General features: G+C 40.1%; 2 protein-coding genes across 9 annotated transcripts in view; one reads left to right on the top strand and one right to left on the bottom strand.

Moving 5' to 3' along the window:
* Positions 1 to 482: 482 nt before the first annotated feature.
* Positions 483 to 19086, bottom strand: LOC103703415 (DNA-binding protein DDB_G0278111-like). Of its 8 annotated transcripts, none has more exons than XM_039129002.1 (8): positions 18822 to 19069; positions 18651 to 18707; positions 3118 to 3183; positions 2973 to 3022; positions 2787 to 2851; positions 1148 to 1279; positions 949 to 1020; positions 483 to 773 (listed from the first exon to the last, which is right to left on the bottom strand). In XM_039129002.1, the coding sequence occupies exons 3-8, from the start codon at positions 3123 to 3125 to the stop codon at positions 735 to 737; spliced, it is 366 nt and encodes a 121-aa protein (XP_038984930.1). In that variant the 5' UTR covers positions 3126 to 3183; positions 18651 to 18707; positions 18822 to 19069; the 3' UTR covers positions 483 to 734. The 8 variants fall into 8 exon arrangements, with proteins under 8 accessions (XP_038984930.1, XP_038984931.1, XP_038984929.1 ...); XM_039129003.1 differs by having other exon boundaries at positions 1148 to 1239; positions 18822 to 19063; XM_039129001.1 differs by lacking the exon at positions 18651 to 18707 and having other exon boundaries at positions 18822 to 19068.
* Positions 19087 to 21907: 2821 nt separating this feature from the next.
* The window catches only part of LOC103696949 (probable phosphoinositide phosphatase SAC9), a 35369-nt gene continuing 30994 nt past the window's right edge, over positions 21908 to 26282 (top strand). The window contains exons 1-4 of the mRNA XM_039128998.1: positions 21908 to 22132; positions 22945 to 23056; positions 24684 to 25282; positions 25988 to 26120. Coding sequence (XP_038984926.1) covers positions 23044 to 23056; positions 24684 to 25282; positions 25988 to 26120 — 745 coding nt within the window. The 5' untranslated portion in view covers positions 21908 to 22132; positions 22945 to 23043. The remainder of the gene's footprint in view (positions 22133 to 22944; positions 23057 to 24683; positions 25283 to 25987; positions 26121 to 26282) is intronic.

Genomic DNA, 26282 nt, shown 5'->3' with positions numbered 1-26282 from the left:
TCAGATCCGATCGGATGGATTGCAAATCAAGGCTTGCAGGTGATACTTTTCCCTTTTTTTTGCTAAGTAAGGTGGTATTTATTTATTTAGCATAAAGACCAGTAGAGTAAATAGCTAAGGCTTATCATACACACGGTGCCCTCATGGACAAGATCAGCAATAGCCAACGACCAAAATACGTTCTCTGCAGTACAGTGTAGGCTGACATCGAAGACTTGTTGACACCTATAGAAAACGAGAACTGGACCCTTGCATGGTCCCTGCCACGCCGACGATAACAAAACTACAGCCAGAGAGTCGACCTGCACTCGATGATCACGAAATTATCAGATGGATCAGGTCCATCTAATACAAGTTCAGAATGCAGCTTCAATTTGAAAGGAATATAATGAGGCAATCAATTAACAAAATCATTAAAAAGAATTCTTTGTTGACCAAAGCCCTACTCGTAGAATGGGGAAGGCTGGTAACCAATGGCAGTCTGATATCCAAGTCCACAGCTAATCCAATGCACATCACTGATTAAGCACAAAGTAATGCCATAACAAGTAAACAGAGAAACAACAAATTAACAACATACAAAGAAAAATCCCATCCTCCACACAAGTTTACACTCTTAATGTTTGCCTATTTGAAATAATTCAATCACTCGTTAAGCTATCAACTATAGTATAAATAATCCAAGGATTTAAGGCCATATGTTTATTGCAATGTTCAAAAACCATCCATGCCCGTTAGTCATCATCTTCAAGAACACTGCGACGCCTCTGAATCTGAAGAACCAAAGAAAAGTTAAGAATCAATAAATATGACTTGTATGGTATAGATGAATTTTGCTGCCGATGCTTGTTATATATCTAAACTGAAAATTTCATATTAACGCTGAAAGGTCAGATAAAAGGCTTGAGAAGTAAGATGTATGTGTTAAAAGAAAGGCAAGGTACGCACTGTCACTTTGGTCTGTTTGCTTGTTTGGACGTTGATCTGCTCCAGAAGTGATATGAGCCTCTCTTCAGATACCTATGGATGACATAAAACCCAGAGTCTTTCCAGTATCAAATGTAATAAATAAATATTAAAACAGCAGGCTTAGTTTGAATTGTATCATTCCAAGTCGCTTAGATATGATACCTATGTTTTCCTTTACCTTTTCAGTCATCTGTCCCATTTGAGCAGCTCGTAGGAGAACATCCTCAACACCTCTTGCCTTTTCAGGTTTAACCAAAGCAATTCGAGCAACTGTTAACATGAAATCACCGCCACCATCATCATCATCATCCTAAAAGCTTAAACAATATCGTTAGCTGAAGATCAAGCTGCGGAATACACTGCGATGATAAATTGAAACATCTAAAGCATTCATGGTATGGTTCGACATCTACTACAAATGGGTTGTGGGGCCAAAAAAGACATACCAAAGAAAAGATCTCTTTTAGCAGGAGACATCTTTTATTAGCATGTATGTACATATTGGACCATTTGGATTTGGTTTCATTGCCTCAGGCACCTCAATCCATAATAGCAATAACATTGACTTTAGCCTCCCGACCTGCAACACCATCACAATGGAAATGCAGCAAAATAAATAATAGCAGTTATGAGCTATTTAGAAGCTCGAATGTCCCATCGGTATTATTTCCCTTACATGGTGCCTAGGGCTGAGAAGAGTTGAACTTACTAAGGAAAAATTGGTCAGGAATTGGGGCAATCCAGTCCCACAGTCCTGAGATTTTTCAGAATACCCGAAATCACCCCATAAAGAGATGATGGTATTCAAAAATTTTGGGATTACAGGTTTGGATCGTCTTCCTAATCCTGTCCATTCTCTCTCCCTAAAACCCATTGCTGGTAGGTATCCAAAATTTCCGATATGCTTTCAGGCATGTGGATTTGTTTTCTTTTCCTCCTCTACGGTCTTTATCATCATCCTGCGGTTAAGCTCCTACAAACTGATGTCACTCATACACAACTGAAAGATTACATAAGTAGATAGCAAACAAAGTGCATCTATATTAACTTTTATAATAGCATAATATATGCCGCTTAATTTGATTTTTTTAATACTCAACACCCACATTGTACTACTAAATATGCATCCCTGCATACATGATGTTACTTAATGTGCAATGCTATGATGACTACCCTCACAAGTCCCCCTCCAGGGACTGAAGATTGCATGAATTTTGTTGCTTTTTTTCTTTCGTTCGTTTTTTGTAAGAACAGAAAAGGGCTCTAACTCCAAACCCTACCCTATACCCGTACTCTCCCTCCATCTAGGCCAAAACCCAGGTCCCCTATCCCCAGGAAAAAAGCTTAATGCTTGTGAAACTGGAGTAGTGAGAACAGGATTCCAAAAGGAAGGTCGATGACCTTCTGAATCGAACTCTGCCCCTTGCCTACAAAGGTAGTACCATCCTAACTACAGTTCGGCGGTAAATGAATTGTGCTTTGCCAGGGGAAGACCACCAGGAATGTGATGCTTCATCCCAAAAGGGATAAATTGTGATTTGTGAGGGCTGTCTGTCACAAGGGTTGTGATCATAGCATTATTCATAATCCATTTTTCTTACCAGAAAGAATTATTTTCTGAACCAACTGTTTTTCACACCAACATCACAGTGAATGCATGAGAATTTATAACCCAGTAGAATAATAAAAATCATACCAGAATGACAGAAGTAGGGCTCAGTGGACATGTAAAGTATAATTACTGAGTAGATTGCAATTTTTCTTGAATAGTAAATGACCACATCCAAAAAGAATATGTTTCTGGTTAAACAACTTACGTCTTTCTCTTGCTTGGGCAGACAAAATCTGACTAAGCATAAGTTGCCTTCGTTCCTCTGCTTCCCTAAATTAGTAATTTAATCACATTTAGCTCTAAAAATGAGACTGCTTAAGGTGATAGCGTAAATTGCAAGCTTTTAAGCATTGGAGACCATTAGCAAACAGAATTAAGGACACAATTGTACCTTTTGGCATCTTCCTGTGCTTTCTGCTGATCTGCATTCTGTTGATTTCCCTGATTCAAAAATAGGATACCTCATAAATTATCAAAAGTATGAGGACAATGAAATGTTCTAATAGATTTTAGTTACCGACAATGGGATGACTTACAATGCCATGTTGTGCCATTAACTCCTGCATTCTTCTTTGCCTAATGGTTGCTAGCTCTGGGTCATCCTAAAAAGATACACCAATACAATTTAAAAATTAGAAGACACTCCAAACCAAACATTCTATGCATACAAAATTTCTAAGCATTGGACCCAGTAAATACAAGTTTGAAACCCACATAAAACTTCAGAAAGCAATGATAAAATCCAATTCCACTGATAGTAACACATGCGAAGAGTTAAACAAAAATACAAATACACTGACTTGTTTGTTTTTTGACTCCTTGTTGCATTGACTAATTGTTATGTGTTTAGTTTCTTTCATTATCTTATTCATGCAGTCCTATCTAAAGTCATATCTAACACACAAGGAAAGAGTTGCAAATGATATTATGACAATAATGGAGCCATCAATCACTAGAAGTATGAGTGGCATATCTGAGTGCAGGGCTTTTATTCAAGCATACCTCATACCTGACCAGGAGACCAAACCCTTCACTCAAGCAGAATAATGGCCACTCAATATTGATTTAGCAGCAAGAACAAAGTATTGTTCCCTTAAGCAACAACATCATTGGGGACAAGGACAGAAAGCAGCATAGAGCCTCTAGTCAATAGGAGCACTGCTGTTATCAGTCCCCTCCCAGGCCACAGGCACAGTAAAGGAACCCTATGTGGTCTGTCTTCATAGCAGCATGCCACGTGTCGTTGATAATAGCATTGCTCAACGAATGCAAGAAAACCTAAATTTGTCAGTTCTTTCGAAATTTTCTAATTAATTTTCAAATCAGCAATCCCAGCGTCATAGATAATTTAATTCCTCTTTCGATTATTCATGGATCTCAACTCCGGAAGAATGTTGCCATATTTTTCACACTTAGCAAAAGGCAATTATCATTCCATTACAGAACCACTCTTTTCTTGTTTTACTTGAATCCTAAAAAATAGAAAATAGTCCTGTGATGACATTCCTGCCACTGAGCATGCATAACAAACCTAAAGAAAATTTTTAGGAGTACGGGAAAAAAAAACTAAGCTAGGATTTTGAAAGCATCTATGCTGCATTCCTTGTAAATGGATTTGGATTGAGCAATATAACTAGAAAAGCTTCAAAACTCCGTTAGCTTTACTAGTATTTTGTTTTTGGTCATCTCTCCATCTTCTTGTCCTTAAACGTGTTCCTTAAGATACAAAGTGGAATAATAGGGTTAAATCAAGGCACTTGGCTAAAGCTTCATGCAGTAACTAAATCGAACACAGTAATATGCATGAGTGGGCAAGCACACATGCACAAAGAGACGACTATCCAAAGAGGGAAGCAAAAACTTAGGTTGACTATTTGCTTAAACATATTATGGGTATGTACAATATGATGATAAGTGCTAAATAATACATAAATTAATATCTTATTTATAGCACTTATCATTATTTTAATTCACATATTTTGTAAATTCAACCAAAAAAAAAATGTGTTACCTTCATAATTGCATTTTAATAAATTATCCAAGGTTATTCAAGTTTGATTTGATTATTTGTTGATCAAGCCTAATGCATGCAGGTCGAATCAAACTCAATTGGATGATGCCTGGACCCACTGCATCCCATCAATTTTTTTTTCTCCATGCATACCCAAACTTCCTTTGTTTTTAACCTCAAAATAGACCCATCCTCCTAGCCAACTTCATTGGAGTGGACTCCAGCCATCTCAAGTCGACCCCAACTAATTGGAGTCGACTCCACATCCTTCCGAGTCGGCCCCAACTTCAACTTCCTTTCCCGGCGCGTGAAGCAGAGCCCACCATTCCAAGCAACGTCCTCACATCCTCTACTTCACACCTCAGCCACTCACATTCAACTGCGTCCGTGATCCGTGGGCATCCCGCATGAGATCTTCCGTGTCCAATAAACAGAGCCATCTCTTTCCTTCTCCGAAGTAATCCACCTCTCGTCAGCTCCCAGTTCCGTTCCCAACCAGCCATCTCAGGATCTCACCCGACTTCATCCCTTCCAACAGCTTCCGGATTCCCCTCACCCGAAGCCAAGTCCCAGCGCCCATCTCCAAAGCTTCATCTCTCCCATCTTCTCCCGAGTATCCTGCATCCCGTCTTCATCGCCAACCTAACTCCCAGCTTCAATCCCATTCAAATTCCTTTTCCGAAGCTTCTGCATCCCAAACCGCTTCCACCCGTGTGCGTTTCATTTGGATCCAGCAACATCATCTCCTTCCGTCCCAGTTCATCCCGCGTCCGAGATCTACTCCATTTCTTTCGGATCGATCCCAACTCCCCATCTGCGGTTCATCTCCCAGCTCCACGGTTCCCCAGCTCCCGATTATCTCTCCCATGATTTCCTGCCAGCCGGGATGTACGCTTCGAACGACCACCCAACCTCCCAACGTCCTGAGACCCCTTCTTCATCCACAACATCCCAGCCAGCAAATCAAATTCCCCTGTTTCGAAACCAATTCCAACCGATCCCCTGTTCCGAATCAGTCTCATCATCTTCTTCCCAACGGCAGCATCTTCTTCCGTAATCCTCTTCCTCCGAGATCTTCTTCCGCTCTCAGCTACCCACCTGCCACCCTTATCCCCTGCTTCAACGGATCAGAGCTTGTTCTCAGCCCCTTCTAACTTCCGGATTGAACCAAATCTCCACGCTCCCAGTTCCTTCCGCGTCCGAATCTCCCGCGGATCCAATCTTTATCCCAACCGTGAACACAATCCCCTGTTTCCCAGCTCCTTCAGTCCGTTTTCTTCCTTCCGTTAGCAAGAACCCAGCGTCAACCTTCCGAGTTTTTCCCCAACTCCCGAATCCCCTGTATCCCCGCGTCTTCAGCGCGTCCCAACCACGTCCCGTGATCCTCTCCGAGTCTCCTGCTCCCAGCCGAACAGAGCCACGTCGCCAGCCGCGTCCGAGATCCTCTCAGCAACCCCCTGCGACTTTGGCGTGATTCATCCTCATCTCAACCGAGAAGAGAGAAGGAGGGAGAGCCTATATAAAGAAGAGTTCTTCTCTTTCGGAGGATATCATCTCTCTCACAGGCCAATCCCACGGGAAGAAAGAAAAAGTAAAGGGAGAGAGTAATTTGGCTATTTTAGGAATAACTTCCCATGTATATAAAAATATAAGATTGAAGTGCTGAGGGAGAAAGAAAGGGAGCTGATCATGAAGGAAGAGACGGGAGCCCGCTGCTGTGCTGCTGCTGCCGCCCACAACTTCATGGAAGGCTGATTTCTTCACTAGGGCTGGATGTAGCCCTAACAAAGGGCCAAGGGTTTTTATATTTTTAATTTCTATTCTTGGAGTTGTATAAACTTTATTCTGCTTTTAATGAATATTTTATTTCATCTCATATTTAATTTCTGTGATTTTAAATATGATGTTTATACAACTGTTCTTCATGATCACTAAGTAAATATAAGATAGTCCATGCTTAGGGAAGATGCAATGTGCTACCACCTTAGATTAGGGTAGACATTTCATGCCAACCGAAGATGGATTATGCCCAAATTACTTTTGTGAATTTTTATTCAAATGCTTATTAGGCTTGTAGCCAATGTGCATGTTTATCCAAGAATAAATTGAAATATAAATAACCCTTGTTCCGATGTTAGTGGTGAATTCCTTGCCCTAGGTTCTCCCAAACTGATATCTTTTTAATAGCATTTTGCTTTATTAAAATTCCTTAGTTTAATTTTCTTCACCAACTCTTCCTTTTTAAATATTTTATTTTTTTAAAAAAAAGAAAAACAGCTGTACCCCAATCCCTGTGGATCGATACCCGTAATCACTATCCTACCAGATACGTGCTATTGCGTGGTCTTTAAAGTTGACTATCAATTTTTGGCGCCGTTGCCGGGGATTGGTAGCATAGTTGTTTTTCTTTTCATAAAAAAAAAAACTTTCAAAAAAATATATATCTAAAATAAAATAAAAATATTTTTCTATTTTTTTACTTTAATTATCCCCTTCCTTCTTTTTTACTAATTCTTGATTTTATTTTGGTTTTATTTGATCAGGAATCAAAGAGAGCTTCTGGGACAATCAAAAAGAGAACTGCTGGAAAAGGGAGGCTGTAGAGGTTTGCTTTGAAAATAAAAAAAATTGCTGGAAAATTCCCTTTGGTAACATCTAAACCTTTCTTATTTAAATTTCCTTGTGTGGTGATTGTTTGATTTTAAATTCAGCAAAAGTGTGAATGCATGCTTGTACACATCCACCAATTAATTTGCACATAGTAAGGGCAATCACCCCAACAAGATAAGAACTGGATTTCATCACCAGATTCTTGCCCAAACTAGGTAAATCAATTCCCACATAGCTTTCACCTTAATTAAAATCAAGTAGACGTTGGCCCCTAGGGACATTCGAGCTCAATAGGACGAAGATCACCGAAAGTTGCACCAATTTCGCTCTGTGGCTCAGTTGATGTCTAGGCAAGCTTTGTCCCTTTAAGGGAGACAGTTCATCTGTTCGAGGCAAGTGGTTTTTAAGTGGGACCTTTGCAAAGCATCGTGACCCCCCCACTTACCTGGGAGCTTACCTGGTCAGCTCAGTCATTAGACCGGATTGGAGGCTTAGGTGCCCTCTTCAAACCAGTTAGGAGCTGTCTAGTGATTTTAGGGAGAACTTAAGGAATTGATGTATTTTTCTTTTTAGTGCATGCTTGATTGTATTTGACTAATCAGATGAGTCTTAGTGTATGCTAGGGTGTCGTTCCAAATCTCCTGAATTAGTACCTTTTGACCCTGAAATAGAGCGTTCTATTAGGACCCTTCGAGCCGAAATCCGTACCTATAGAACTATAGGATCAGCTTCACCTATCAAGATGGCTGAAGAGCAACCCAAACTGTTAAAGGAGTACTTCACTCCTTCTATTTATACCTCTCCATTTTGTATTCGACTACCTGATACCACCGCTGCTGCACATTTTGAAATTAAGTCTAGTGTCATCCAAATGCTTCCCTCTTTTTATGGACTTAACAATGAAGACCCATATAAACATTTGGATGAGTTCCTTGAGATCTGCACTACTGTCAAAATTCAGAACTTCACTGATGATGCTCTGAAACTTAGGCTGTTTCCTTTTTCCCTTAAGGATAGAGCTAAACAATGGCTCCACTCATTAGAAGCCAATTCAATTCTTTCATGGGCTCAAATGCAACATGAATTTCTAAAGAAATATTTTCCCATAGGAAGAACAAACCAATTTAGGCGTGCTATCACGAGCTTCTCCCAATCTGATGGGGAAGAATTTCATGAAACTTGGGAAAAATTTAGAGATCTACTCCGAAAATGCCCGCATCATCAAATACCCAAATGGCAATTAGTGCAATGTTTTTATGATGGATTGTCTGAACGAAACCGTCAAATGGTTGATGCCTCTTGTGGGGGTACTTTCATGCTTAAAAGTGAACATGAGGCATGGCAATTATTTGAGAACCTTAATGAAAATTCCCTCCACCATGCCTCCTCCGCTCGTCAAGCACCCCCGAGTTCTCAAAGAAAAGGGACCATATATGAAGTTAGCCAGTCCATAGGTCTATCCGAGAAAGTAGATGCACTATCCCAAAAATTGGACCAGCTAATGTCTAGAGAACAGCTTGCAAACTTTCATCAAGCACAAGTATGTACTCTCTGTTCTAGCCCATCTCACACTGTCTTTGAGTGCCCTTCGGCAGCACAATTCCCTGAATTTGTGCAAGAACAAGTGAATGCTGCCCAAGCACAGTCCCGACCAGGTAATGATCCGTATTCTAACACTTATAACCCGGGGTGGCGCAACCATCCAAACTTCTCTTGGAAGCAGCAGACTTCCAATACTTCCCAACCTTATGCTCAAAACTTTCAACCATTCCAGAATGTTCACCCAAACCGCCCTCCTACTCACTATTCACAATTTCAACATGTCCCTCCTCCAGCACCCCAAAGAGATATGGCTTTTGAGCAAAAGGTTTTAACTGCTCTTCAAGGACTCGAAGCCAATTCACAATTATTGCACTCCCATACCCAGTCTATTGCTAAATTAGAAACCCAGCTAGGGCAGTTAGCGAGTGCACTAAATAAAAGAGAGGAAGGCAAGCTTCCAAGCCAACCAGTGAGTAACCCGAGAGGGCAATACATGGCTCAAGAGACTCAACCGAATGATGTTCCCCATGAACAAGCCAATGCCATGACCACCTTAAGAAGCGGACGCATTGTAGATAATAAGGTTGGAGAAAAAGAACATAAAGAAAATGAAGATAAGAATATGACTGTGCCTAAAGAGAACGCAAACTCGTCTGTGTCGCCATCTAGTCCAGTATCAACCACACCGTTTACACTGAAAGCTCCTTTCCCCCAGTGTCTGAATACACCTTCTGCCTTTGGCAAGAAAGGAACTTCGTTGGAAGAAATAATGGAGGTATTCAAACAAGTCAAAATCAACCTCCCTCTCCTTGATGCTATAAAACAAGTTCCATCTTATGCCAAATTTCTTAAAGACCTTTGTACACAGAAACGAAAATCTAGGACACATGTGCCTAAAAAGGTCTTCCTGACTGAACAAGTGAGCTCCATCCTTCAGCACAAAACCCCTCCTAAGTTCAAAGATCCTGGTGCCTCTACCATCTCTTGTGTGGTGGGAGACAATCCTATTGATCGAGCATTATTAGATCTAGGGGCGAGTGTTAACCTTCTTCCTTATTCAGTCTACGAAAAATTCGGATTAGGTGAATTAAAGCCTACCTCGGTGTCCCTACAATTGGCTGATCGATCTGTTAAAATACCACGAGGAACAATTGAAGATGTCTTAGTCAAGGTTGACAAATTTTATTTCCCAGTCGATTTCATCGTCCTTGATATGGAACCTGTGCCCAATCTCAAGAAACAGATCCCCATGATTCTTGGTCGTCCCTTTCTAGCTACAGCCAATGCATGTATTAACTGTAGAACGGGGGTGATGGATATATCCTTTGGGAACATGAAAGTCAAACTGAATGTATGCCACGCCTCCGATCAACCTGCAAGGGAAAATGAGTGTTTTCTAATAGACAGAATGGACGATCTTGTAGAAGAAGCCCTTCCCTATATTCTGGCAGATGACCCTCTGGAAGCATGTCTAGCCCATTTTGACATTGATAATCTTGATTTAAACAATGCCATAAAAGAAGTCAATGTCCTACTTGACAATCCGTCTCTCACAAATTCTCATCTCTGGCATGCCCGATATGAACCTCTTCCTACTCTTTCTAGTACACTACAGTGCCCCTCCATCGAGTCCCCTCCCAAACTCGAGTTAAAGCCACTTCCGGTAACCCTTAAGTATGCTTTTCTGGGACCCGAAGATACCCTACCTGTAATCATCGCAGCTAACCTATCTGACAAACAGGAGAGTCAACTTTTGAGTGTACTCGGAGAACACAAACATGCAATTGGATGGTCTGTAACTGATCTAAAGGGGATTGACCCATCTATTTGCATGCATCGCATTCACCTAGAAGAAAATGCAAAACCAACCCGTGAAATGCAAAGGAGACTTAACCCTAACATGAAAGAGGTGGTCAAGAAAGAAGTAGTAAAGTTGCTAGATGCTGGAATCATTTATCCTATCTCTGATAGCAACTGGGTGAGCCCGACTCAAGTAGTACCAAAGAAGTCGGGCATTACTGTGGTTGAAAATGCAGAAGGAGAATTAATGCCTACACGCACGACCACTAGCTGGCGTGTTTGCATCGACTATAGGAAGTTAAACTCCATGACTAGGAAGGACCATTTTCCTTTACCCTTTATTGACCAAATATTGGAAAGATTAGCCGGTCAGGGTTTCTACTGTTTCTTAGATGGTTATTCTGGATATAACCAAGTGGCCGTGTATCCTGATGATCAAGAGAAAACCACTTTCACATGTCCATTCGGAACATTTGCATATAGAAGAATGCCATTTGGACTATGCAATGCACCTGCGACATTTCAACGATGCATGATGGCAATTTTTTCCGACATGGTAGAAAAATTTCTGGAAGTATTCATGGATGATTTTTCAGTTTTTGGCCCCTCATTCGATGATTGTCTTAGTAATTTAGCCCTAGTCCTGAAAAGATGTAAGGAAACCAATCTAGTGCTAAGTTGGGAAAAGAGCCATTTTATGGTCCAAGAGGGAATAGTTTTGGGACACATTGTGTCCAAAAGAGGGATTGAAGTGGATAAAGCTAAAGTTGATCTAATTTCTAATCTTCCTCCACCCAAATCTGTGAAACAAATTCGTTCTTTTCTTGGCCATGCTGGATTTTACCGTCGCTTCATTAAAGACTTTAGCAAAATCTCGAGGCCCTTGTGCAATCTCCTTGCCAAGGATACACCCTTTGTTTTTGATGAAGCATGTAAAGAGGCCTTTGAAAAACTCCGATCTAAGTTGTCTACAGCACCCATCATACAACCTCCCAATTGGACCCTTCCATTCGAACTTATGTGTGATGCTTCTGACTATGCCATTGGGGCAGTTTTAGGACAACGAATAGAAAAGCTACCTCACGTCATCTACTACGCTAGTAAAACACTCTCAGATGCACAATTGAATTATACCACTACTGAGAAAGAATTACTAGCTGTAGTATTTGCCCTGGATAAGTTTCGGTCCTATCTCTTAGGGTCCAAGGTTATTGTGTTCACTGATCATTCTGCTCTCCGGTACCTCCTTTCAAAGAAAGACACCAAGCCTCGCCTAATTCGATGGATCCTATTGTTACAGGAATTCAATCTAGAAATTCGTGATAAGAAAGGCACCACAAACGTTGTAGCAGACCATTTGTCTAGGATCATTCTCGAACCTCCTCATAACATTTCACCACTTCATGACTCCTTTTCCGATGAACAATTGTTTGAGGTACAACAAATGAAAACACCTTGGTTCGCTAACATAGTGAACTATCTTGCCATAGGACAAATTCCCGATCACTGGTCCAAGCAGGACAAGGATCGATTCTTTTCGCAAGTTAAGTTCTACTTTTGGGATGATCCTGATCTATTTAAGTACTGCCCAGATCAAGTAATCCGTCGATGTGTGCCGGAATGTGAATTTCAGAGTATTCTTAATTTTTGTCATACCCAAGCCTGCGGAGGACATTTTGGTGGTAGAAAAACTGCAGCTAAAGTCTTACAGAGTGGATTTTATTGGCCTTCTTTGTTTAAGGATGCTCACAAATTTTGCCAAACTTGTGAGCGATGCCAGCGAATGGGTACAATCACCCGTAGAGATATGATGCCACTTAACCCCATTTTAATTATAGAAATTTTTGATGTATGGGGTATTGACTTCATGGGCCCTTTCCCGCGTTCTTTTGGTTTTGAGTACATTCTTGTCGGGGTTGACTATGTTTCGAAGTGGGTAGAAGCAGTTGCCACTAGGAGTAACGATCACAAGGTTGTGATTAAGTTCTTACAAACAAATATATTTAGTCGCTTTGGCGTACCCCGAGCTATCATTAGTGATGGGGGATCACATTTCTGCAACCGATCTTTTGAAGCTTTGATTCGCAAATATTCAATCACCCACAAAGTTGCCACCCCGTACCATCCCCAAACAAGCGGACAAGTTGAAGTTTCTAATAGGGAGATAAAACACATCTTAGAGAAAACAGTACGCCCTGATAGGAAGGACTGGTCTCAAAGATTAAATGATTCTCTCTGGGCTTATCGTACTGCCTATAAGACTCCTATTGGCATGTCTCCTTATCGACTGATTTTTGGAAAAGCTTGCCACTTACCCGTAGAACTCGAGCATAGAGCTTTTTGGGCCATTAAAAAGTTTAACTTTGATATGGCTGCAGCTGGTTCTAACCGGAAACTTCAACTTAATGAGCTTGAAGAGATACGCAATGAAGCGTATGAAAATGCTAAAATATACAAGGCAAGGACTAAGGCTTTCCATGACAAATACATTAACCGCAAGTCTTTCGAGCCTAATCAAAAGGTTTGGTTATTCAATTCTAAATTGCGTCTCTTTCCTGGTAAACTTCGCTCTAGGTGGGATGGCCCCTTCTTAGTTAAGAAAGTTTTTTCTCATGGGGCAGTAGAAATTCAAAACCTCAGTGATGGTCGTATCCTAAACGTCAATGGTCAAAGATTGAAACCTTATATAGAATGTGTTGCAGACGGACAGTTGATTGAATCCCTTGATTTAATGGATCCTATTTATCGGGATGAATAAGGATGTACTGTGTCTGGCTGAAGACATTAAACTTAGCGCTTGTTGGGAGGCAACCCAATCTCCATAGATTATTTTTGCACATTTTCTTGTTATTTTTTTTTCAGAAGTCCTCATATTACTGATGCAACTAAGGTACAATGCTTCTATCCTCCATATGCATCATATTTTCGTAAAACAAAAAAAAAATAATAATAATAATAAATATTTTAAATTTTTTTTAAAAAAAAAATTAAAAAAAAAAACAAAAACATTGAGGACAATGTCTGATCTAGGTTGGGGGGTAATAGGATTTGAATTTTTGAAGGAATTTTTCGCATTTTCACATTTTTAAGTGAATTTCAAAAAAAAAAAGAATTTCAAAAAAAAAAAAAAAAAAAACCTAATTTCTATGCTTTAATGCTGAAATGATAAACGCACAAAGTATATAAAATCTAAAAAGCCCAATAACTAGTCAGGAGTAAGTCAATTTGAGTTCTTTTTATTAAAAGTTCTTTTAGTAAGTTGTAAGATAATTTTTACTTTGGAATTTCACAAACACATGGCCTGCACTTCTAGGGGTTAGGTTCAACATGATGTTGTTAAGTCTGGTAGCAACCTTGAGTCCTGATGAATCATACCTATCTAATTCACTATTAAAACAAAGTAAAAAAAAAAAAAAAGAAAGAGTGAATTTAGTCAGGTACATCGAAAAGGGCTACCTATTGTCAAAGGTCAGCGGGCTTGTGATGATGAACCCGAGCATAGGTCCGTAGGGGAGTCTTGATGCCCAACACCTTACGCCATCTGGTGTGGGAGTGTTGACTGAATGCTGCTACATGGAGGAATCATTACAAGAGAAAAAGTGCATAATTTATTTATAAAATCAAAAAAAAAAAAAATATGAAAGAGAAAAAGAGAAAATAATATTGACCTTGAAAAAGACGATAGTGTGAAAGCCGTCGTTGTAAAAATTCGAGTAAACTGGAATATTACAGATAAAGCCCATGAGGTATTAAAGTAAATATCCACAACTCTCGAAATCCTGCAAGGTAGGATGATTTTGAATCAGTGATTAGGTCTTATCTGACCAATTCTTGGAAGCTACTAGCTTTAGCAGTATTTTGGGGATCTAAAGCCTTAGCTTGTGTATGGTCCAGATATCACCAAGCACCCAAGTATAAAGAAGTCTTGCAACTCTCTAACGGAAGCTTAATAATTTCAACTTAAGTTGCATCTTGACCTAGGATTTGGGCTGACTTAGTAATTAAAACTTTGTGTGCTTTTGAAATTCTTGGCACTTATGCATTTGAAATTAGATTTTATAAATCAATAAAATAAAATTCTTTCGACTGCAGTTTGTGGGTATCTGAGCCGGAAACCCTCACGAGACAAAACTCGTCCACTAGGGCCACCTAGGGGTTTAAAGCCTTATTGCATACGGTAAATGCAATCGCGATTCCTGCGAAAGTGAGATAATTTCTTTTTCTATTTTTGCTTGAGGACTAGCAAAATGTAGGTTGGGGGGTGTGATAAGTGCTAAATAATACATAAATTAATATCTTATTTATAGCACTTATCATTATTTTAATTCACATATTTTGTAAATTCAACCAAAAAAAAAATGTGTTACCTTCATAATTGCATTTTAATAAATTATCCAAGGTTATTCAAGTTTGATTTGATTATTTGTTGATCAAGCCTAATGCATGCAGGTCGAATCAAACTCAATTGGATGATGCCTGGACCCACTGCATCCCATCAATTTTTTTTTCTCCATGCATACCCAAACTTCCTTTGTTTTTAACCTCAAAATAGACCCATCCTCCTAGCCAACTTCATTGGAGTGGACTCCAGCCATCTCAAGTCGACCCCAACTAATTGGAGTCGACTCCACATCCTTCCGAGTCGGCCCCAACTTCAACTTCCTTTCCCGGCGCGTGAAGCAGAGCCCACCATTCCAAGCAACGTCCTCACATCCTCTACTTCACACCTCAGCCACTCACATTCAACTGCGTCCGTGATCCGTGGGCATCCCGCATGAGATCTTCCGTGTCCAATAAACAGAGCCATCTCTTTCCTTCTCCGAAGTAATCCACCTCTCGTCAGCTCCCAGTTCCGTTCCCAACCAGCCATCTCAGGATCTCACCCGACTTCATCCCTTCCAACAGCTTCCGGATTCCCCTCACCCGAAGCCAAGTCCCAGCGCCCATCTCCAAAGCTTCATCTCTCCCATCTTCTCCCGAGTATCCTGCATCCCGTCTTCATCGCCAACCTAACTCCCAGCTTCAATCCCATTCAAATTCCTTTTCCGAAGCTTCTGCATCCCAAACCGCTTCCACCCGTGTGCGTTTCATTTGGATCCAGCAACATCATCTCCTTCCGTCCCAGTTCATCCCGCGTCCGAGATCTACTCCATTTCTTTCGGATCGATCCCAACTCCCCATCTGCGGTTCATCTCCCAGCTCCACGGTTCCCCAGCTCCCGATTATCTCTCCCATGATTTCCTGCCAGCCGGGATGTACGCTTCGAACGACCACCCAACCTCCCAACGTCCTGAGACCCCTTCTTCATCCACAACATCCCAGCCAGCAAATCAAATTCCCCTGTTTCGAAACCAATTCCAACCGATCCCCTGTTCCGAATCAGTCTCATCATCTTCTTCCCAACGGCAGCATCTTCTTCCGTAATCCTCTTCCTCCGAGATCTTCTTCCGCTCTCAGCTACCCACCTGCCACCCTTATCCCCTGCTTCAACGGATCAGAGCTTGTTCTCAGCCCCTTCTAACTTCCGGATTGAACCAAATCTCCACGCTCCCAGTTCCTTCCGCGTCCGAATCTCCCGCGGATCCAATCTTTATCCCAACCGTGAACACAATCCCCTGTTTCCCAGCTCCTTCAGTCCGTTTTCTTCCTTCCGTTAGCAAGAACCCAGCGTCAACCTTCCGAGTTTTTCCCCAACTCCCGAATCCCCTGTATCCCCGCGTCTTCAGCGCGTCCCAACCACGTCCCGTGATCCTCTCCGAGTCTCCTGCTCCCAGCCGAACAGAGCCACGTCGCCAGCCGCGTCCGAGATCCTCTCAGCAACCCCCTGCGACTTTGGCGTGATTCATCCTCATCTCAACCGAGAAGAGAGAAGGAGGGAGAGCCTATATAAAGAAGAGTTCTTCTCTTTCGGAGGATATCATCTCTCTCACAGGCCAATCCCACGGGAAGAAAGAAAAAGTAAAGGGAGAGAGTAATTTGGCTATTTTAGGAATAACTTCCCATGTATATAAAAATATAAGATTGAAGTGCTGAGGGAGAAAGAAAGGGAGCTGATCATGAAGGAAGAGACGGGAGCCCGCTGCTGTGCTGCTGCTGCCGCCCACAACTTCATGGAAGGCTGATTTCTTCACTAGGGCTGGATGTAGCCCTAACAAAGGGCCAAGGGTTTTTATATTTTTAATTTCTATTCTTGGAGTTGTATAAACTTTATTCTGCTTTTAATGAATATTTTATTTCATCTCATATTTAATTTCTGTGATTTTAAATATGATGTTTATACAACTGTTCTTCATGATCACTAAGTAAATATAAGATAGTCCATGCTTAGGGAAGATGCAATGTGCTACCACCTTAGATTAGGGTAGACATTTCATGCCAACCGAAGATGGATTATGCCCAAATTACTTTTGTGAATTTTTATTCAAATGCTTATTAGGCTTGTAGCCAATGTGCATGTTTATCCAAGAATAAATTGAAATATAAATAACCCTTGTTCCGATGTTAGTGGTGAATTCCTTGCCCTAGGTTCTCCCAAACTGATATCTTTTTAATAGCATTTTGCTTTATTAAAATTCCTTAGTTTAATTTTCTTCACCAACTCTTCCTTTTTAAATATTTTATTTTTTAAAAAAAAAGAAAAACAGCTGTACCCCAATCCCTGTGGATCGATACCCGTAATCACTATCCTACCAGATACGTGCTATTGCGTGGTCTTTAAAGTTGACTATCATATGATGGATCTAAAGACTCCGGTAATGAGCTCACAAATAATTGTACATGAATAAAAAAAAATTCCTACCCAAAACAAGTTGCCAAAAGTTCCTGTTTCTGGACAGCATACATGATATAATTTGGATGAGATAAAGAATGTCCAGAGCATTTCGCCTAAGTGTTTCTAGCACGAATACTAGCTAGCTATACATGTTCTATGGAGACATTTATTAAAATAGAAACAACAAAGAGTATTTCCATCTTTTAAGCCTTTTAACGATCAGTCGAAAACAAAATTAATATATTCAAGATGTTGTTAAGTTATATGCTGATTTCATTACCATTACTTATGTCAGTACATGGTTTCTTATCTTATCAAAAGAAGCCAGAATTTGTTTATCAACTTTGCCTCAACATCTCATATGCAAAGATACATTTATTTATATTGAGAGAGCTGGACTGTGTTCTGCCTGTTGAATCTATAAATGTAGAGTATTGGAATCAAAATCTTTTACCTAACGACCTATAATCCATCCCTCTACAAAATTACCCCCTTGTGGGCACCAAATTTCATGCTAACCCTCACCCCCAACCAGCTCTCCATTTGCCTTGAAGCTTCAAGACAATATATTCTTCTATTGCTTCAATCCATCCATGCGCAAAAATTTTTTATAGAGCTTTGAGGCTACAAATTTGATAGGATAGCATATTCCTTATCTCTTTGAGAGGAGCATAGTGGTACCTTATGCGTGCAACATATACTGTCCCAGCAGCAAGTAGTTACTCATCCTGCCCTGGTGTGTGTCTCCATGATTGATGTATTAAACTTCAGTTTTGAGCTGTATTTTGCACCTTCCAGCGCTGATATATAAATGTAGTAGGTAGAATGAAATATAGCTTCTAAAGATAATACAATGTTGCAAAGTCTCACATGATGAGGACCTTCCCTCGGTTTCACCATTCCTTCCAGATCCTTTTCTAGCCTAATAATTATGCAACATGGTCCAAAGTGTCATCAGGAGATACTGCCACGAAATTATTTGCACAAAACTTCAATTTCACAAGCCAAACATAACGAGGCATCAAAAACATCGGTATCATAAATACTCAAGACATTTCCATGCTATGCAGTTCCCCATTAGGGTCAACAAGCATAAAATTCCTCATCTTGTACTAACCACGAGAACTAACCCTTGTCCCAACTCTATTTGGGGGACCTTGTCTCCATTACTTTTCTTTCTTAATTCATTATCCGTTACGACCACTCAGATCCATTATTCTGGAGAATTAGAAATCACAGCTTATTATCAGGAAGTCAACATATTCACGATTCGCACGCCAGTCGTCAAATTTAACGAGAACCAAAAGGGGAAAGGAGTTCTTCCTGATATTTACCGAATCAAATTCGATCGCCTATTAAGCCAGAAATATCAAAGTTATCCTGAAAGAAACCTAATCGATTCAAAGAAGTAAGCTTGTAAGGCGTCGTGAGTCGACAGTGAGAAAATAGACACCTGGAAAATATACGCTAGCGTGGGAAGGATCAAGACCAGAGAGAGAGAGTACCATGGCGCGTCGTGCCGCTGCTGATTCGACTTCTCCGAACTCCGGAGGGCTTCGGTCCGGACCTTATTTGCCTTCACGGATCGGAGCAGCGAGGGTATCACCGTGGCCTGGCTGATTTGTCCGCGAGTCCCAGGGCCCCCTGTTTCCTTCAAAAACCCAGAAAAGGAGCCTCTTTTTGCTTCTGCTGAATATTTTCCGTTTTTTTGTGGGGAAATTTTCGCTGGATATCTTCCTTAAGTGCGTGTTTGTTTGTGTGGAACATGATGGGAATGTCAAAACGGCTCTCGGGTTAACTTCTATAGAGGGGAAAAATTAGATTTAGGACTTGGTACATGGATTAATCACCCTATAACAGCTTGCGTAACTATACCATGTCCATGCACTTGCGAAGGGGCATCCACTGCCATTGGTATCACAATGGGTCGGACCAAATTAGGTTCAGAATTGGTCATATAAGAACACATGATGGGGAGAATATTGATCATCTCAACTTCGGATTAACCGACCTCCTTAACCGAGATAAATAGGTCTGGTATGGACCGACCTTCCACTCTGGTCGGTCTGGCACAAGAATAACGTCAAAGATCATTATATGAATGGCAATAATAGCTACGTCAGTATAGCAGTTGACGCACAATCGGTACAGTTATCGCCAAGTATTAACTATGGCGAGGCGTTATTGTGTGGTTAATGCACGATCGATTGTTATCATGCAGTTATAGCATTGCTTGATAAACCAGGTAACGGACACTAATTTCATCATATATATAGAAATGATTCGGAAACCTTATGTAAGTAATCTGCTACTCTCTGCTCATTCTCTTTCTCCCATCGTGGCTCTAGATCTCTAACTTAAGCATTGAAGGATTCCCTGCCGAAAATCTTTTGGCAAGTAAACTTCTTTGCAGGTTGATCCTGCCTTACACCTTGCTCTCAATCGACCTCAAAGTATTTTGGTCCCATCTAATCTCAGTGCACTTTGATTCCAACTGACCTCAGCACACTGTAGACGAAGTCCGACCTCAATGTAGAATCTAGCGACAACAACACCAACAAACAAAATCTCAATCCAATGCCTAATTTGATCTAATATCGAGCTATAACCATTTACAAGTTATTTGGAATCACTTATTTGACCTTGATCTATTCTGTAAAACTTAATTCTTAATAAATCTAAGTTAACCTATCAAATTTAATATTTCTGGTTTCTACAAGATTTTTAAAATAATGTAAATAACTAGCATTGAGAAAAAGACCAACTACTCAAAAAATTCTTACCCAAGAACATGACTTGACAAAACTTAAACTATTTCAACCTAAATAGAAATCTACCTTTATGATCCAACTCATATCAAAAATTTAGCTTATACTTAGACGATTTAAATTTGGGTCAATAGTCTTGGCCCCTAATCAACCCTAACTAGTAAACTCTTGACTCAAACCTGATCCAAATGGAATTGCCTTAGGTTAAATTTTTTTGATTAGGTCAATTTTGGCATCTCTGCTCCACAATCTATAGCCCAAACTCCTAGAGATGTCAGGACTTGGGAGCACTTAGATTGTGGAAACCTTGAATTGATTGGTTAATGTGCAGAAATTTTCATTTTTTATCTTAAATAGTGTATGGCAGCGCAGTGTAACCTCAAGGGGCACAAAAACAACCCATTAGTTTATTGATGATCTCCACTATTTTTAGTTGCATCCATAAGTGAAAAATAATCGGGGGTATCCAAACATCTCTTATGCATGCAATCAACTTGGATGAATGAGCACTTAAATGATGAATCTCTAGAGAAGCTTGAAGTTAGTTGTTAACTAATATTGTAGAAGTTGTGTAGAACTCAATGATTAGTTGGATATTTGAGCCGTTCTCTCTCCACGATGATTCCCATCCTATCTTGAGAGATTTAACAAGATGACTTCTATGTTATGATTGTTCAAGGTTGTTCATGTTTACAATGAAGCTAATAATGCAGCAGACTAGATGGTCTTCTAATATATTGTGATTCTTATGACTTAATGATTTGGAAGTCAGCGATGCTGATACATCTTATGGTACGTGATCTCTTATTATCCGATGCTAGTGGTTGTATATGTTGAAAAAACTATTATCTAGAAATTGCTATATAGTTATTTTATAAAAGAATAATTTATTAAAATAAATTCAGAAGATTGAAAAGAGCTTGTTTGGATCCAGACGTGTAATATACACTATCATAAGAATGTGATTCGCTCTCTACATGCGGGTTTGTGGTGATCTTGTCCCCAAGGTACAACAATCCAGTTCAACCCGATTCTTGTTTAACGAGCACAATCGCTGGGGAAGCTTGACCCGATCGACTTCTTTAGATGCCTATAAAAGAAGAAAAGATAAAAAAGAAGAAAAGATAGAAAGCATAAAAGTAAAGAGGGGGAGAATTCTATCTGCGGAAGAAACTCTGCGGGAAACAGAGTACCAGTGAGAAAGAGAGAAAGATTGAATTGGATTAGGATTCATTCCAAAGAAGTCTATTTATAGGCTCTATCAGAGATACTATGATTGCGATGATACAATCGAAAACACCGTATTTTTCAAAAACCAACATCCTTTTCCAATAAGTCATAACTCTTCTAGAACAAATGCCTCAAAAAAAATATTTTAAAATATTTAAAATAACTAAAGATCATGAGCTAAAAAAATGATTTTTTAAAAAATTAAAACTCCACTAATATATATATATATATATATATATATATATATATATATATATATATATATATATATATATATATATATATATATATATGTATATATAGACACACACACACGGGCGCTCGTGTTTCCAAATCATGGGTCTCAGCGGCCAAGAACCGATGAGACAGGTAGGGGTGAATCATAACCCCGAAGTATGTTGGATGGTACATGGGTAGCACGAATCATACAGCCGCGGGTAAGCTAGACTCCACGGAGGTAAGAGTGCAATAAGAACGGAAAATTACTTAACAAACGCGTTTTTATCCAAACTGCGCGTCTCACGGGTCCCAAACTCGCAACCGCGAGAAGAATTCTGTTGACATGTCGAAGCATAACTAGGAGAGGAAACCAGGTTAATTCCACGGCGATCCGCTAGAGATGGAAATCAAAGAGGCGAGATCGTGATGTGCCAAAAAAAAAAAAAAAAAAAAAAAACTTGGCGAGACCGTGAAGGAGTGTCCAAAAGGCCAATAAACAGCTATCCAGCGGAGGGTAGCCGGGTGCGCGGTGGAGCCGAGACCGGCGGTCTTCCCTCGCCAGAGGTTAGGTTGAAGCCTGGGCACCACCTACGAAGACGGTACTCCTCGCTTTCTTTTCCTTCTTTTTCCTTTCTTGAAATCCTATTCTCGAACCCCTTCCCACCTCCGTCCTTTCCTCTCTTCCCTGTCTTTCCGCCGCCCGGCACCGCCTCCTCCTACCATCCCGGATCTCGGGCTTGCCGCGGCGGCGTCGGCGGCGGCGATCGGTGTACCTTGGCGGATCCTAGGGCTGCCGGCAGATAGATCGGAGGTGGTGGTGAGATTTAAGGATGAAAGCATACCCTTCTCCTTCCATCCTCAACCTGAATCGGGTCGACGGACTCGTCCGGATCCTGTTGTCTCTATTTACCATCACAAGGGCTCGTATCAAGCAAGATTCGCGCAAGATCTGCTCTGATGCCACCTCGTCGCAATCCATGCCCATCTCGTAGCAGCTAAACTTCTGTGAAAATCATCTTTAAAAAACAATTCGTTCGACGTTCACCGATCAAATACAATCTTGGTGTGATCAAGAAACAGTTTTGCAGCCAAACTTATCTGAAATCATCCTTAAAAAACAATTTCTTTGATATCCACCAATCCGACACAATCTTGGTGTCATCAAGAAAGCGTCTTGCAGGAGATCTGATTAACTTCTCATATTCTCCTGTTTGTTGGTGCAATTGGTGTAGTTCTTTCTTGCCTGATTTTGTTCTATATTAGTCTTCCTTGCTTTGATATGAACTCCACCTTTTTTGTTTTTGCTATTTTATCCCGTTTATTAATTTTGTAATAACTACAGATTTAGACACTGCGATTGGAATTTTACAGGCATATAATTTTAGAATTCAATGTCTTTTCTTTAATGCAGATTCCATGCCTCTGATTGATCCTAGAAGTTAGTGGTTATCAAACTCCAAGTGGGTAATTCTGTAGCCTGAAGTCTACTCGCCGGTGGCTACTGGCAGATATGGATATACCTAGTAAGTCTTTCTGAAATGAACTTTATAAATTTCACGCTGCCTGCCATCCACATGTGTTCTATATGTGTAGTTGCAGATTTGGAAGTGTATGTTGTCCATTTAGGGCCAATCCATGCTAACTCTTATTAGATCTCAGTCGCCTGGATTCTTTGTTGATGTGGTGAGTATGATGGAAGAAGAAGAAGAAGATTTAGGATCGACTGCATGAAATATTTGTAAGAGAGCAAAAAAAACTAATGATTTGGTCCATCATCATACGTCTTTCTTTAGTCTTAGCACATTTTATTGTAACTTTGTGTTGAAGGAGCTCACTGACCTATGTCATGTTCTGATCATACACAAGTAACACAATACCTATGCCATCTAGAAGCAAATCCCTAGTGTGATTCCACAAAATGATTACATGTCATGTAGACTAAATTAAGACTGCTTTATTTCACGACCCACCAAGAATCCAGTAACACCAATCCTTGTTTACTAACTTCCATATTCCTTCAGAAGATAGCATCTTTGTTTATGCCACTTGTAGCCTGATTCTAGTGCCGCAAGCAATGGCTCAAGTGGATTCAGACAAGGATTTTTCACTTAGAACTGATGCTATTTTGCCATGTCAGAAGAGACCCAGAAAAAAAAGGCTGAACTAAAAGAATCAAGAATAGTAAACTTGATCTTCTCGACTAAGCAGTATCCTGTCAAAAACTCAATTAAGGCCACCAGCTTATCGGACATCCCACTTTGCTCTTTTGCAGCCACTATTCATTTTTTATGAATAAGTATCAAAACTAATATATGTTGCTTACAAGTTCAGATAAAGATCATGATTTTTGACAAAATATTTGACAAGTTATATGAACAGAAGAGTAGAGTAAAAAAAGCCTTTTTTTTTTGATGATCATACCTTTGTGATATATCCTTCATTTTCAATTTGTTCATGTAGACATATACACACTATACCATATGCATTCTACAATTAAGTGGGATGGTAGATCTCAAGAAGCACCTTAATCCTATTCAAGCAAAGAAATCTGTTATGTGCCATGACATTGTCATGACGAAGATTTCAGATTGTTCTCCATTCTCCCTAGTAACAGCACAATCAACTTGTGCAATACTAGAATCCTTGCTTTGAGGGCACTTTCATACAATGCCCACCAAACAAATGGTGATGAGTCCTCAAGCGTGCAAACAAGCAATTTGTGAAAATATGTGGTATTTTGTATTGTATTTTAAGTAAGAGTTTAGTATCGTGAACTTATACTGGTGCCTAGAAAGGTAATCCAAGGGTTCACTTTTATGAATTTGAAAGGGAGCTTCAAACCCTGCATATTCTTGCATACCTGATTCACTTGTATACACTGCCCAGCTTCCAGGAGGTTAGAAAGATGGCTAATGTAATATAAACTGCCATCAAGATGAAACAAACTGCTTCGAAGTGTGTAACCTCAAATGTGATTCATATGCATGGACTTGTAATTTGATGAAATGAATGATGAATGTGTTCCTCATTATTTCACATGGATAACCTTAAATCCCATGCTATCTTTTAATTTCTTATCTTATGGGAGACTCAATCTAATTTTGAATATATTTTATTCTCAAGGCATGTGGTTTCTGATTTTTATTTCAGGTTGTTGTTCAAGGGATACCTCTGTTCTTGTTGTTGTGCTAGAAACTAGTGAAGTATATATCATTATCAGCTTGTCAACAAGGCAGGACACCCAAGTAATTTATGTTGATCCAACTACTGGTTCATTGTGTTATAGCGGGAGGATTGGAGATGATCTTTTTAACTCGGAGGAAGAGGCCTTAAACTATGTCATAAATGGATCAAAGTTTCTGTGTAAGAGTACTACATATGCCAGAGCTATACTCGGTTATGCAGCACTGGGAACTGTTGGATTACTTCTGGTTGCAACAAGGCTGAGTGCGACGATTCCTAATCTTCCTGGTGGTGGGTGTGTATATACAGTGACAGAAAGTCAGTGGATCAAGATTCAACTTCAAAATCCTCAACCCCAAGGTAAAGGGGAACTGAAGAACATCCAGGAATTGGCTGAGCTTGATATTGATGGAAAACACTACTTCTGTGAAACAAAGGATATTACGCGGCCCTTTCCAAGCCGTATGACTTTCCAGACTCCAGATGATGAGTTTGTCTGGAATGGTTGGTTTTCTAAGCCATTTAAAGATATTGGGCTGCCAAAACATTGTGTCATTCTTCTGCAGGTATATGAATCTTTACTTTGTTATATATTTGACTATATCTGTTGAAATAAGTAAATAACTATGTTAAAACCACTGTCATCACTCATTGTTAAACTAATGGTGAGAGCCACAATTTTTGCCTGCTACATGTTTTCTCCCTCTTAAATCGGCTACTGATTAACATGAATAGATGAGACCTACAAGGCTGCAACCCTATGCTGCTTACACCGGCTACTGATTAACATGAATAGATGAGACCTACAACGCTATGCTGCTTACATGTGGCGTGATGGATCATTCAAAAGCATGGGTGCCATTTAGCTGCATTGATGCTGGTTGTCATCATAAAACTTGTTGAAATTTTACAAACAAACTTCCTGACTATCACCCAAGATAATGTAATGTATGCAAATTTTGCGCAAAACAGAAAAAAGTAACACGAGGTGGTTTCAATGAACTAAAGTTGTACAGTCCAATTAGTACCAAGGGTATAGCACCGCTAGGCATCACATATACCATGCTGCTGAATGCCTGCCAGTCCATGCCAATGTGTGCTAGTGTGTGCCCAAAGTTGGCACAGCAGGAACTTACCCTGCCAGTGCTGAACCGCACTGGTTGCTGGTGGCACTTCCTCGACTAGTTGTTTATGTGCTCAACTTGCACTATTCTCTTTATAATCTATTTACTGTTTTTATATGAATGATCTCAGAGATGTGCTACTTTCAGGGATTTGCTGAATGCAGAAATATTGGAGGCACAGGCCAGCAGGGCGGAACAGTTGCTCTAATTGCACGCCGTAGTAGATTGCATCCTGGTACTCGTTATTTGGCCCGAGGATTGAATGCATGTTCTAGCACAGGTGATGCCACCTTTATTGCCAGATTATCTATAGTTTGGAATAACTTCTCAGACTTGGATGCCAAACTTAAGTATTAAAATGATCTGACACCATACATGCCAATTGCTCATAAATCTTCAATGAAGCAGCAGCACATATCTTGCTGCTGTAAAATATCTGCTG

This window comes from Phoenix dactylifera, chromosome 8, assembly GCF_009389715.1.
Source record: "Phoenix dactylifera cultivar Barhee BC4 chromosome 8, palm_55x_up_171113_PBpolish2nd_filt_p, whole genome shotgun sequence".
NCBI classification, from domain to species: Eukaryota; Viridiplantae; Streptophyta; class Magnoliopsida; order Arecales; family Arecaceae; genus Phoenix; species Phoenix dactylifera.
The sequence above is the reverse complement of the archived record's forward strand: the minus strand, read 5'-3'. Positions and strand labels throughout refer to the sequence as shown.